The sequence below is a fragment of the Bombina bombina genome, chromosome 4 (genome assembly GCF_027579735.1).
Source record: "Bombina bombina isolate aBomBom1 chromosome 4, aBomBom1.pri, whole genome shotgun sequence".
Taxonomy (NCBI): domain Eukaryota; kingdom Metazoa; phylum Chordata; class Amphibia; order Anura; family Bombinatoridae; genus Bombina; species Bombina bombina.
This window is the reverse complement of record NC_069502.1, coordinates 90,151,205-90,164,099: the sequence shown is the minus strand read 5'-3', so window position 1 is coordinate 90,164,099 and position 12,895 is coordinate 90,151,205. Positions and strand designations below refer to the sequence as shown.

The following is a 12,895-nucleotide window of genomic DNA, read 5'->3' as shown; positions in this document are numbered from 1 at the left end:
AAACTGACCTAGTAGAATGAGCTGTAATCCTCTGAGGCGGGGTTTTACCCGACTCAACATAGGCAAGATGAATTAAAGATTTCAACCAAGATGCCAAAGAAATGGCAGAAGCTTTCTGGCCTTTTCTAGAACCAGAAAAGATAACAAATAGACTAGAAGTCTTTCGGAAAGACTTAGTAGCTTCAACATAATATTTCAAAGCTCTAACAACATCCAAAGAATGCAATGATTTCTCCTTAGAATTCTTAGGATTAGGACATAATGAAGGAACCACAATTTCTCTACTAATGTTGTTGGAATTCACAACTTTAGGTAAAAATTCAAAAGAAGTTCGCAACACCGCCTTATCCTGATGAAAAATCAGAAAAGGAGACTCACAAGAAAGAGCAGATAATTCAGAAACTCTTCTGGCAGAAGAGATTGCCAAAAGGAACAAAACTTTCCAAGAAAGTAATTTAATGTCCAATGAATGCATAGGTTCAAACGGAGGAGCTTGAAGAGCCCCCAGAACCAAATTCAAACTCCAAGGAGGAGAAATTGACTTAATGACAGGTTTTATACGAACCAAAGCTTGTACAAAACAATGAATATCAGGAAGAATAGCAATCTTTCTGTGAAAAAGAACAGAAAGAGCAGAGATTTGACCTTTCAAGGAACTTGCGGACAAACCCTTATCTAAACCATCCTGAAGAAACTGTAAAATTCTCGGTATTCTAAAAGAATGCCAAGAAAAATGATGAGAAAGACACCAAGAAATATAAGTCTTCCAGACTCTATAATATATCTCTCTAGATACAGATTTACGCGCCTGTAACATAGTATTAATCACAGAGTCAGAGAAACCTCTTTGACCAAGAATCAAGCGTTCAATCTCCATACCTTTAAATTTAAGGATTTCAGATCCTGATGGAAAAAAGGACCTTGCGACAGAAGGTCTGATCTTAACGGAAGAGTCCACGGTTGGCAAGAGGCCATCCGGACCAGATCCGCATACCAAAACCTGTGAGGCCATGCCGGAGCTACCAGCAGAACGAGCATTCCTTCAGAATCTTGGAGATTACTCTTGGAAGAAGAACTAGAGGCGGAAAGATATAGGCAGGATGATACTTCCAAGGAAGTGATAATGCATCCACTGCCTCCGCCTGAGGATCCCGGGATCTGGACAGATACCTGGGAAGTTTCTTGTTTAGATGAGACGCCATCAGATCTATTTCTGGAAGTTCCCACATTTGAACAATCTGAAGAAATACCTCTGGGTGAAGAGACCATTCGCCCGGATGCAACGTTTGGCGACTGAGATAATCCGCTTCCCAATTGTCTATACCTGGGATATGAACCGCAGAGATTAGACAGGAGCTGGATTCCGCCCAAACCAAAATTCGAGATACTTCTTTCATAGCCAGAGGACTGTGAGTCCCTCCTTGATGATTGATGTATGCCACAGTTGTGACATTGTCTGTCTGAAAACAAATGAACAATTCTCTCTTCAGAAGAGGCCATAACCGAAGAGCTCTGAAAATTGCACGGAGTTCCAAAATATTGATCGGTAATCTCACCTCCTGAGATTCCCAAACTCCTTGTGCCGTCAGAGATCCCCACACAGCTCCCCAACCCGTGAGACTTGCATCTGTTGAAATTACAGTCCAGGTCGGAAGCACAAAAGAAGCCCCCTGAATTAAACGATGGTGATCTGTCCACCACGTTAGAGAGTGTCGTACAATCGGTTTTAAAGATATTAATTGAGATATCTTTGTGTAATCCTTGCACCATTGATTCAGCATACAGAGCTGAAGAGGTCGCATGTGAAAACGAGCAAAGGGGATCGCGTCCGATGCAGCAGTCATAAGACCTAGAATTTCCATGCATAAGGCTACCGAAGGGAATGATTGTGACTGAAGGTTTCGACAAGCTGAAATCAATTTTAGACGTCTCTTGTCTGTTAAAGACAGAGTCATGGACACTGAATCTATCTGGAAACCCAGAAAGGTCACCCTTGTCTGAGGAATCAATGAACTTTTTGGTAAATTGATCCTCCAACCATGATCTTGAAGAAACAACACAAGTCGATTCGTATGAGATTCTGCTAAATGTAAAGACTGAGCAAGTACCAAGATATCGTCCAAATAAGGAAATACCACAATACCCTGTTCTCTGATTACAGACAGAAGGGCACCGAGAACCTTTGTAAAAATTCTTGGAGCTGTAGCTAGGCCAAACGGCAGAGCCACAAACTGGTAATGCTTGTCCAGAAAAGAGAATCTCAGGAACTGATAATGATCTGGATGAATCGGAATATGCAGATATGCATCCTGTAAATCTATTGTGGACATATAATGCCCTTGCTGAACAAAAGGCAAGATAGTCCTTACAGTTACCATTTTGAACGTTGGTATCCTTACATAACGATTCAATATTTTTAGATCCAGAACTGGTCTGAAGGAATTCTCCTTCTTTGGTACAATGAAGAGATTTGAATAAAACCCCATCCCCTGTTCCAGAACTGGAACTGGCATAATTACTCCAGCCAACTCTAGATCTGAAACACAATTCAGAAATGCTTGAGCTTTCACTGGATTTACTGGGACACGGGAAAGAAAAAATCTCTTTGCAGGAGGTCTCATCTTGAAACCAATTCTGTACCCTTCTGAAACAATGTTCTGAATCCAAAGATTGTGAACAGAATTGATCCAAATTTCTTTGAAAAAACGTAACCTGCCCCCTACCAGCTGAGCTGGAATGAGGGCGGCACCTTCATGTGGACTTAGAAGCAGGCTTTGCCTTTCTAGCAGGCTTGGATTTATTCCAGACTGGAGATGGTTTCCAAACTGAAACTGCTCCTGAGGAAGAAGGATCAGGCTTTTGTTCTTTGTTGAAACGAAAGGAACGAAAACGATTATTAGCCCTGTTTTTACCCTTAGATTTTTTATCCTGTGGTAAAAAAGTTCCTTTCCCACCAGTAACAGTTGAGATAATAGAATCCAACTGAGAACCAAATAATTTGTTACCCTGGAAAGAAATGGAAAGTAGAGTTGATTTAGAAGCCATATCAGCATTCCAAGTCTTAAGCCATAAAGCTCTTCTAGCTAAAATAGCTAGAGACATAAACCTGACATCAACTCTAATAATATCAAAAATGGCATCACAGATAAAATTATTAGCATGCTGAAGAAGAATAATAATATTATGAGAATCATGATCTGTTACTTGTTGCGCTAAAGTTTCCAACCAAAAAGTTGAAGCTGCAGCAACATCAGCCAATGATATAGCAGGTCTAAGAAGATTACCTGAACACAGATAAGCTTTTCTTAGAAAGGATTCAATTTTCCTATCTAAAGGATCCTTAAACGAAGTACCATCTGACGTTGGAATAGTAGTACGTTTAGCAAGGGTAGAAATAGCCCCATCAACTCTAGGGATTTTGTCCCAAAATTCTAATCTGTCAGACGGCACAGGATATAATTGCTTAAAACGTTTAGAAGGAGTAAATGAATTACCCAATTTATCCCATTCTTTGGAAATTACTTCAGAAATAGCATTAGGAACAGGAAAAACTTCTGGAATAACCACAGGAGATTTAAATACCTTATCTAAACGTTTAGAATTAGTATCAAGAGGACCAGAATCCTCTATTTCTAAAGCAATTAGTACTTCTTTAAGTAAAGAACGAATAAATTCCATTTTAAATAAATATGAAGATTTATCAGCATCAATCTCTGAGACAGAATCCTCTGAACCAGAAGAGTCATCAGAATCAGAATGATGATGTTCATTTAAAAATTCATCTGTAGGGAGAGAAGTTTTAAAAGATTTTTTATGTTTACTAGAAGGAGAAATAACAGACATAGCCTTCTTGATGGATTCAGAAACAAAATCTCTTATGTTATCAGGAACATTCTGCACCTTAGATGTTGAAGGAACTGCAACAGGCAATGGTACTTTACTAAAGGAAATATTATCTGCATTAACAAGTTTGTCATGACAATTAATACAAACAACAGCCGGAGGAATAGCTACCAAAAGTTTACAGCAGATACACTTAGCTTTGGTAGATCCAGCACTAGACAGCGATTTTCCTGAAGTATCTTCTGACTCAGATGCAACGTGAGACATCTTGCAATATGTAAGAGAAAAAACAACATATAAAACAAAATTGATCAAATTCCTTAAATGACAGATTCAGGAATGGGAAAAAATGCCAAAGAACAAGCTTCTAGCAACCAGAAGCAATGAAAAATGAGACTTAAATAATGTGGAGACAAAAGCGACGCCCATATTTTTTTAGCGCCAAATAAGACGCCCACATTATTTGGCGCCTAAATGCTTCTGGCGCCAAAAATGACGCCACATCCGGAACGCCGACATTTTTGGCGCAAAATAACGTCAAAAAATGACGCAACTTCCGGCGACACGTATGACGCCGGAAACGGAAAATATTTTTTTGCGCCAAAAAAGTCTGCGCCAAGAATGACGCAATAAAATGAAGCATTTTCAGCCCCCGCAAGCCTAACAGCCCACAGGGAAAAAAAAGAGTCAAATTTTTGAAGGTAAGAAAAAATTATTAATTCAAATGCATTATCCCAAATATGAAACTGACTGTCTGAAAAATAAGGAATGTTGAACATTCTGAGTCAAGGCAAATAAATGTTTGAATACATATATTTAGAACTTTATAAACAAAGTGCCCAACCATAGCTTAGAGTGTCACAGAAAATAAGATTTACTTACCCCAGGACACTCATCTACATGTTTGTAGAAAGCCAAACCAGTACTGAAACGAGAATCAGCAGAGGTAATGGTATATATATAAGAGTATATCGTCGATCTGAAAAGGGAGGTAAGAGATGAATCTCTACGACCGATAACAGAGAACCTATGAAATAGACCCCGTAGAAGGAGATCACTGCATTCAAATAGGCAATACTCTCCTCACATCCCTCTGACATTCACTGCACGCTGAGAGGAAAACCGGGCTCCAACTTGCTGCGGAGCGCATATCAACGTAGAATCTAGCACAAACTTACTTCACCACCTCCATAGGAGGCAAAGTTTGTAAAACTGAATTGTGGGTGTGGTGAGGGGTGTATTTATAGGCATTTTGAGGTTTGGGAAACTTTGCCCCTCCTGGTAGGAATGTATATCCCATACGTCACTAGCTCATGGACTCTTGCTAATTACATGAAAGAAAACCATGCTTTGATAGAATCAAGCGTTTAATCTCCAAGCAGTCAGACACAGAGAAATTAGATTTGGATGTTTGAAAGGACCTTGAAGTAGAAAGTCCTGCCTTAGCGGCAGAGTCCATGGTGGAAAGGATGACATGTCCACCAGATCTGCATACCAAGTCCTGCGTGGCCACGCAGGAGCTACCAAAATCACCCAAGCTCTCTCCTGCTTGATCTTGGCAATCAGACGAGGGAGCAGAGGAAACGGTGGAAACACATAAGCCAGGCTGAAGGACCAGGGCGCTGCTAGAGCATCTATCAGCACTGCCTTGGGATCCCTGGACCTGGACCCGTAACGAGGAAGCTTGGCGTTCTGACGAGACGCCATCAGATCCAGTTCTGGTTTGCCCCATAGTTGAATCAACTGGGCAAATACCTCCGGATGGAGCTCCCACTCCCCCGGATGAAAAGTCTGCCGACTTAGGAAATCCGCCTCCCAGTTCTCTACTCCTGGGATATGGATAGCCGAGAGATGGCAAGAGTGAATCTCTGCCCATAGAATTATCTTTGAAACCTCCAACATTGCCAGGGGGCTCCTTGTTCCCCCCTGATGGTTGATGTAGGCTACAGTCGTGATGTTGTCCGACTGAAATCTGATGAACCTGACCGCAGCTAGCTGAGGCCAAGCCTGAAGAGCATTGAATATCGCTCTTAGTTCCAGAATGTTTATCGGAAGGAGGGTTTCCTCCCGAGTCCACGAACCCTGAGCCTTCAGGGAGTTCCAGACTGCACCCCAGCCCAGAAGGCTGGCATCTGTCGTCACTATAGTCCATTCTGGCCTGCGGAAATTCATTCCCCTGGACAGATGGACCTGAGATAGCCACCAGAGAAGATAATCCCTGGTCTCTTGATCCAGATTTAGCAGAGGGGACAAATCTGTGTAATCCCCATTCCACTGATTGAGCATGCAAAGTTGCAGTGGTCTGAGATGTAGGCGGGCAAACGGAACTATGTCCATTGCCGCTACCATTAAGCCGATTACTTCCATACAGTGAGCCACTGACGGCTGAGAAGTGGAATAAAGAGCACGGCAGGAAGTTAGAAGCTTTGACAACCTGACCTCCGTCAGAAAAATCTTCATTTCTACTGAATCTATCAGAGTTCCTAGGAAGGAAACTCTTGTGAGGGGAGAGAGAACTATTTTCTTCATTCACCTTCCACCCGTGAGACCTCAGGAATGCCAGAACAATGTCTGTATGGGACTTGGCGATTTGAAAAGTCGACGCCTGTATCAGAATGTCGTCTAGGTAAGGAGCCACCGCTATGCCTCGTGGCCTTAGAACCGCCAGTAGGGACCCTAGAACCTTTGTAAAGATTCTTGGTGCCGTGGCTAACCTGAAGGGAAGAGCCACAAACTGGTAGTGCCTGTCTAGGAAGGCAAACCTGAGAAACCGATGATGATCTCTGTGTATCGGAATGTGAAGATAAGCATCCTTTAAGTCCACAGTAGTCATATATTGACCCTCCTGGATCATAGGATGGTTCGAATAGTCTCCATCTTGAAGGATGGGACCCTGAGAAATTTGTTTAGGATCTTGAGATCCAAGATTGGTCTGAAATTTTCCTCCTTTTTGGGAACTATAAACACATTTGAATAGAATCCCTGCCTCTGTTCCTCCCTTGGAACTGGGTGGATCACTCCAATAACCAGAAGGTCTTGAACGCAACGTAAGAATGCCTCTCTCTTTATCTGGTTTGCAGATAATTGTGAGAGATGAAATCTCCCCTTTGGAGATGAGGCTTTGAAATCCAGAAGATATCCCTGGGAAACAATCTCCAGAGCCCAGGGATCCTGGACGTCTCTTGCCCAAGCCTGGGCGAAGAGAGAAAGTCTGCCCCCAACTAGATCCGGTCCCGGATCGGGGGCTACTCCTTTATGCTGTCTTAGAGGCAGCAGCAGGTTTTTTGGCCTGCTTTCCCTTGTTCCAAGCCTGGTTAGGTCTCCAGACTGGCTTGGACTGGTCAAAAGTTCCCTCTTGTTTTGTAGTAGAGGAAGCTGAAGCTGCGCCACTCTTGAAGTTTCAAAAGGAACGAAAATTTGTCTGTTTGGTCCTTAATTTGTTGGACCTATCCTGGGGAAGGGCGTGGCCTTTTCCTCCAGTAATATCAGAAATGATCTCCTTCAGTCCAGGCCCGAATAGGGTCTGCCCTTTGAAGGGGATGTTGAGAAGCTTAGACTTAGAAGTAACGTCAGCTGACCAGGACTTAAGCCATAGCGCCCTACGCGCCTGAATGGCAAAACCTGAATTCTTAGCCGTTAGCTTTGTTAAATGAAAAACAGCTTCAGAAATAAATGAATTGGCTAACTTGAGCTTTAAGCCTGTCTAGGATATCATCCAACGGGGTTTCCACCTGTAGAGCCTCCTCAAGAGACTCGAACCAGAAAGTCGCTGCAGCAGTGACTGGGGCAATGCATGCAAGAGGCTGGAGAATAAAACCTTGTTGTATAAAGATTTTGGATTGGATCTAGGAAAGCACAACTGTCCTCGACGGGGATAGTTGTATGCTTAGCTAGGGTAGAGACTGCTCCCTCCACCTTAGGGACCGTCTGCCACGAGTCCCGTGTAGCGGCATCTATGGGAAACATCTTTTTAAAAGCAGGAGGGGGAGAGAACGGTACACCTGGTCTATCCCATTCCTTCGTAATAATTTCTGAAAACCTCTTAGGGATTGGAAAAACATCAGTGTAAACAGGCACTGCAAAGTATTTGTCCATTTTACACAATTTCTCTGGGACTACAATGGTGTCACAGTCATCCAGAGTCGCTAAAACCTCCCTGAGCAACAAGCGGAGGTGTTCAAGCTTAAATTTAAATGCTGTCATTTCAGAGTCAGACTGAAGTAATGCCTTCCCTGAATCAGAAATGTCACCCACAGATAGAAGCTTTCCTGCTTCGGCTTCTGTACATTGTGAGGGTAATATCAGACATAGCTACTAAAGCGTCAGAAAGCTCTGTATTTGTTCTAGCCCCAGAGCTGTCTCGCTTTCCTTGTAACCATGGCAGTTTGGACAATACCTCTGAAGGTATGATTCATAACTGCCGCCATGTCTTGTAAGGTAAACGCATTGGACGCGCCAGATGTACTTGGCGTCAATTGTGCGGGAGATATAGGTTCTGACACATTGGGAGAGCTAGGTGGTTTAACCTCCCTTTTGTCAGTCTGAGAAACCTCTGGTGATAAATCTTTAAAAGCCATAATATGGTCTTTATAACTTATAGAAAGGTCAGTGCATTTGGTACACATTCTAAGAGGGGGTTCCACAATGGCTTCTAAACATAATGAACAAGGAGTTTCCTCTATGTCAGACATGTTTAACAGACTAGTAATGAGACCAACAAGCTTGGAAAACACTTTAATAAATGTGAAAAAGCAATTAGACAAAAACGGTACTTTGCCTTTAAGAGAAAAAAACTACCACATAAACTGCAAAACAGTGATAAAAAGTAGTAAACTCTACAAAATTTTTACAGTGTGTATAAGAGACCAAAGCAGCATTGCACCCACTTGCAAATAGATGATTAACCCCTTAGGCCCCAAACCGGGTTAGAAAAACGGTAAAACCGTTAAACAGTCAAACACACTGCCACAGCTCTGCTGTGGCTCCTACCTGCCCTTAAACACGATTTTTGCAGGAAAAAACCCTCTATAGTGGTCCTAGATGCCAGAGGACTCCTTTAGGGAAGCTGGATGTCTCAGTCTGAATATCAACTGTGCAAAAATGGCGCGAAAATAGGCCCCTCCCACCATGTACTCAATGTCAGAGGGCCTTAAAAAAGTACTCCTAGGAGTAATCTAACAAGCCATGTGGAAAACTAGGCCCCAAATAAAGATTTATCACCCTCAGAGAAAAAAAGTTTTTTTCTGTAAGTTATGCAAACGTTTTTACACTAAGTAATATGTGAAATAACATGAATATTACCCTTATCTTGTAAGCATGATCCCAGTCGTTAAATCACTGTATCAGGCTTACCTCAAATATACCAGGCACTGTCAGCATTTTCTAGACCTTATCTCTCTAGAAAAAATATACTGAACATACCTCAAAGCAGGTGATCTGCATACAGTCCCCCCAACTGAAGTTTTCTTTGCATAATCTTCAGTTATGTGTGAGAACAGCAATGGACCTTAGTTACAAACCGCTAAGATCATCAACCTCCAGGCAGACTCTTCTTCCAATTTCTGCCTGAGAGTAAAACAGTACAACGCCGGTACCGTTTAAAAATAACAAATTCTTGATTGAAGGTAAAAACTACACTAAGTCACCACATATCTCTTGATACTTCCTTTCTTGTCGAGAGTTGCAAGAGAATGACTGGGGGTGGCAGTTAGGGGAGGAGCTATATAGACAGCTCTGCTGTGGGTGCCCTCTTGCAACTTCCTGTTGGGAAGGAGAATATCCCACAAGTAATGGATGAACCCGTGGACTGGATACACCTTTACAAGAGAAAAACACATCTATTATCTATATATTATTCTCAGGCTAATATTTGCTATAAATACATTATTCCATCAATGATTTATTTAGTGTTTAATGTACCTTTAAGACTTCTGGATTTTTCTCTACTCCTAGCATCCATGGAGGTATATACCCACTTAAATATGCCAAACTTAGTGTGAGAGAAAGTGTTAGTATACGCAACAAAGGCACAACATAACCATCCAAACCATTTAATATCATACTTTTAATGTCACCACCTTTATCACTCAGCTTAGTAACAAAAGTAAAGGCTTATCTTCTTGGTCTTTGATTTTCAATTACATTATATGCTAGCTGCTTTATAAACATTTTACATATACACAGAAAAATTAAAACATACATACAAAAAAACATAATGCTATAGATGTGCAAAATGTGCAAATCCTGGAATACAGGAGTGACCAAGTAGAGTGTCAGGAATGGGAGCAGAAAAAAAGCAGTAATGAACTTATAATTTTCATCCGTTATTGGATTTGGTCTTAACAGGTAAAATAATACATCCAAATATATTTGGAGGCACAGTTCACCTAACATAATGACCATGTTTTTACATTTCTACAGGTAAGTAAGCTACACATGCGTCTAAGAGCAGAATCCACACACTGAACTTTACACATTGTTCCACAACTCACTCTACGGTAGTGGTCACTGCTTCTTGAAAACAGATTGAATATGGTTTAATAGATCAACATGTAGTGCATGCATTGCCGATAGTGTAAACACAAAACCTTGGCGGACAAATGTCTAACAAGGTGTTATGTAATGTAGTAAAGCTTGGAGAGACTTCAGGGTGTCTCTAGAATCCCGTCCTCTGTTTCCAGCTCTGCCAACTGTCTCCGCAGCGCATTTACTTTAACCTGCAGCTCCTTGTTGTACTCTATAATGTGAATCATTTCTTCATAGGCATCTTCAACATACTTGGACGACCTATTCCAACGAAGGAAAACACCTGTAAAAGATGGAAAAACAAAATGAAAATTTCATCAGCATGGAAAAAACTAAACCCTGAGGATGCACTTGTCATGCAGTGAACATTTGTAATTTCATGATTCAGACCGAGCATATAATTTTAAACAACTTTGCTTCATTCATTTGGTGAAGGAACAGCAATGCACTACTGGGAGCTAGCTGTTCACATTGTATGAGTCAATAGCATCAGGCACAGATATGCTGCAACAAATCAGCAGCTAGCTCTCATTAGTGCATTGCTGCACCTACGTCTACCTTGCTATGCTTTTCGACAAACGATGCCAAAGGAACAAAGCAAACGAGAAACTTTTTGCTCTATATGAATCATGAAAGGTTAATCTGGACTTTACTGTTCCTTTAAGTTCAAGAATAATTTTATGGGCTATGCATAAACTATAAAAATAAAGGTATTGGTTTTATTGAATCAGGAAAATATGATTTGTACTCTCTGCTAGTAACTATTGTACATTACTGATAAACAATTGTGGTTCTGCACTACACAAGCTCACGTGAAAGGCAATATGGTTTAGGAGATTTAAAAATGAACTACGTACTGACAAATAAACTAAACAACATTCATATGATCTGGGGAACCTGTGTTTGCTTTCTTCAGCTGATCAGTGAAGTTGGTACTGTCAGCAAATACAGAATAAGCAAAAACATGATCCTGCACCGTCACACAGCTGTTACTACAGTCTGAGCTATAGGCATAAAAGCACAGCAGTGAATAGATATTACCTTACGTGACCCCAAACAACCATCATAGACACAAAATAAACAGCAAAGGAAATAAATGGTGGCCTGCTAGTGAATAGAATGACAGTATTCTCAAACAACTAATCACATTTTAATAAACATGACAGTTATTTTATATTTCATTGCATCTAAGAGTATTTAAAAAAAAAAAAAGTATAATTTTTTTTAAAACATAATTTATGTAAGAACGTACCTGATAAATTAATTTCTTTCATACTGGCAAGAGTCCATGAGCTAGTGACGTATGGGATATACATTCCTACCAGGAGGGGGCAAAGTTTCTCAAACCTCAAATACCTATAAATACACCTCCCACCACCACACCCACAACTCAGTTTAACGAATAGCCAAGAATTGAGGTGATAACACAAAGGAGTAAAACAGAATTTATGCTTACCTGATAAATTACTTTCTCCAACGGTGTGTCCGGTCCACGGCGTCATCCTTACTTGTGGGAATATCTCTTCCCCAACAGGAAATGGCAAAGAGTCCCAGCAAAAGCTGTCCATATAGTCCCTCCTAGGCTCCGCCCACCCCAGTCATTCGACCGACGGACAGGAGGGAAAAAAACAGGAGAAACCATAGGGTGCCGTGGTGACTGTAGTTAGAGAAAATAATTAATCAAACCTGATAAAAAACCAGGGCGGGCCGTGGACCGGACACACCGTTGGAGAAAGTAATTTATCAGGTAAGCATACATTCTGTTTTCTCCAACATTGGTGTGTCCGGTCCACGGCGTCATCCTTACTTGTGGGAACCAATACCAAAGCTTTAGGACACGGATGAAGGGAGGGAGCAAATCAGGTTACCTAAACAGAAGGCACCACGGCTTGCAAAACCTCCCAAAAATAGCCTCCGAAGAAGAAAAAGTATCAAATTTGTAAAATTTGGCAAAAGTGTGCAATGAAGACCAAGTCGCTGCCTTACATATCTGATCAACAGAAGACTCGTTCTTGAAGGCCCATGTGGAAGCCACAGCCCTAGTAGAGTGAGCTGTGATTCTTTCAGGAGGCTGCCGTCCGGCAGTCTCGTAAGCCAATCGGATGATGCTTTTAAGCCAAAAGAAAAAGAGGTAGCAGTCGCTTTTTGACCTCTCCTTTTACCAGAATAGACGACAAACAGAGAAGATGTTTGTCTGAACTCTTTTGTAGCTTCTAAATAGAATTTTAGAGCACGGACTACGTCTAAATTGTGTAACAAACGTTCCTTCTTTGAAACTGGATTCGGACACAAAGAAGGTACAACTATCTCCTGGTTAATATTTTTGTTGGAAACAACCTTTGGAAGAAAACCAGGCTTAGTACGCAAAACAACCTTATCTGAATGAAACACCAGACAGGGCGGAGAACACTGCAGAGCAGATAACTCAGAAACTCTTCTAGCAGAAGAAATAGCAACCAAAAACAAAACTTTCCAAGATAACAACTTAATATCTATGGAATGTAAAGGTTCAAACGGAACCCCTTGG

The 12,895-nt window shown here is 41.3% G+C and overlaps 1 protein-coding gene across 1 annotated transcript in view; it reads right to left on the bottom strand.

The window, feature by feature from the left end:
* Positions 1-9,888: 9,888 nt before the first annotated feature.
* MTMR9 (myotubularin related protein 9) overlaps positions 9,889-12,895 on the bottom strand; it is a 200,848-nt gene continuing 197,841 nt past the window's right edge. Inside the window, exon 10 of the mRNA XM_053709540.1 lies at positions 9,889-10,651. Coding sequence (XP_053565515.1) covers positions 10,488-10,651 — 164 coding nt within the window. The 3' untranslated portion in view covers positions 9,889-10,487. The remainder of the gene's footprint in view (positions 10,652-12,895) is intronic.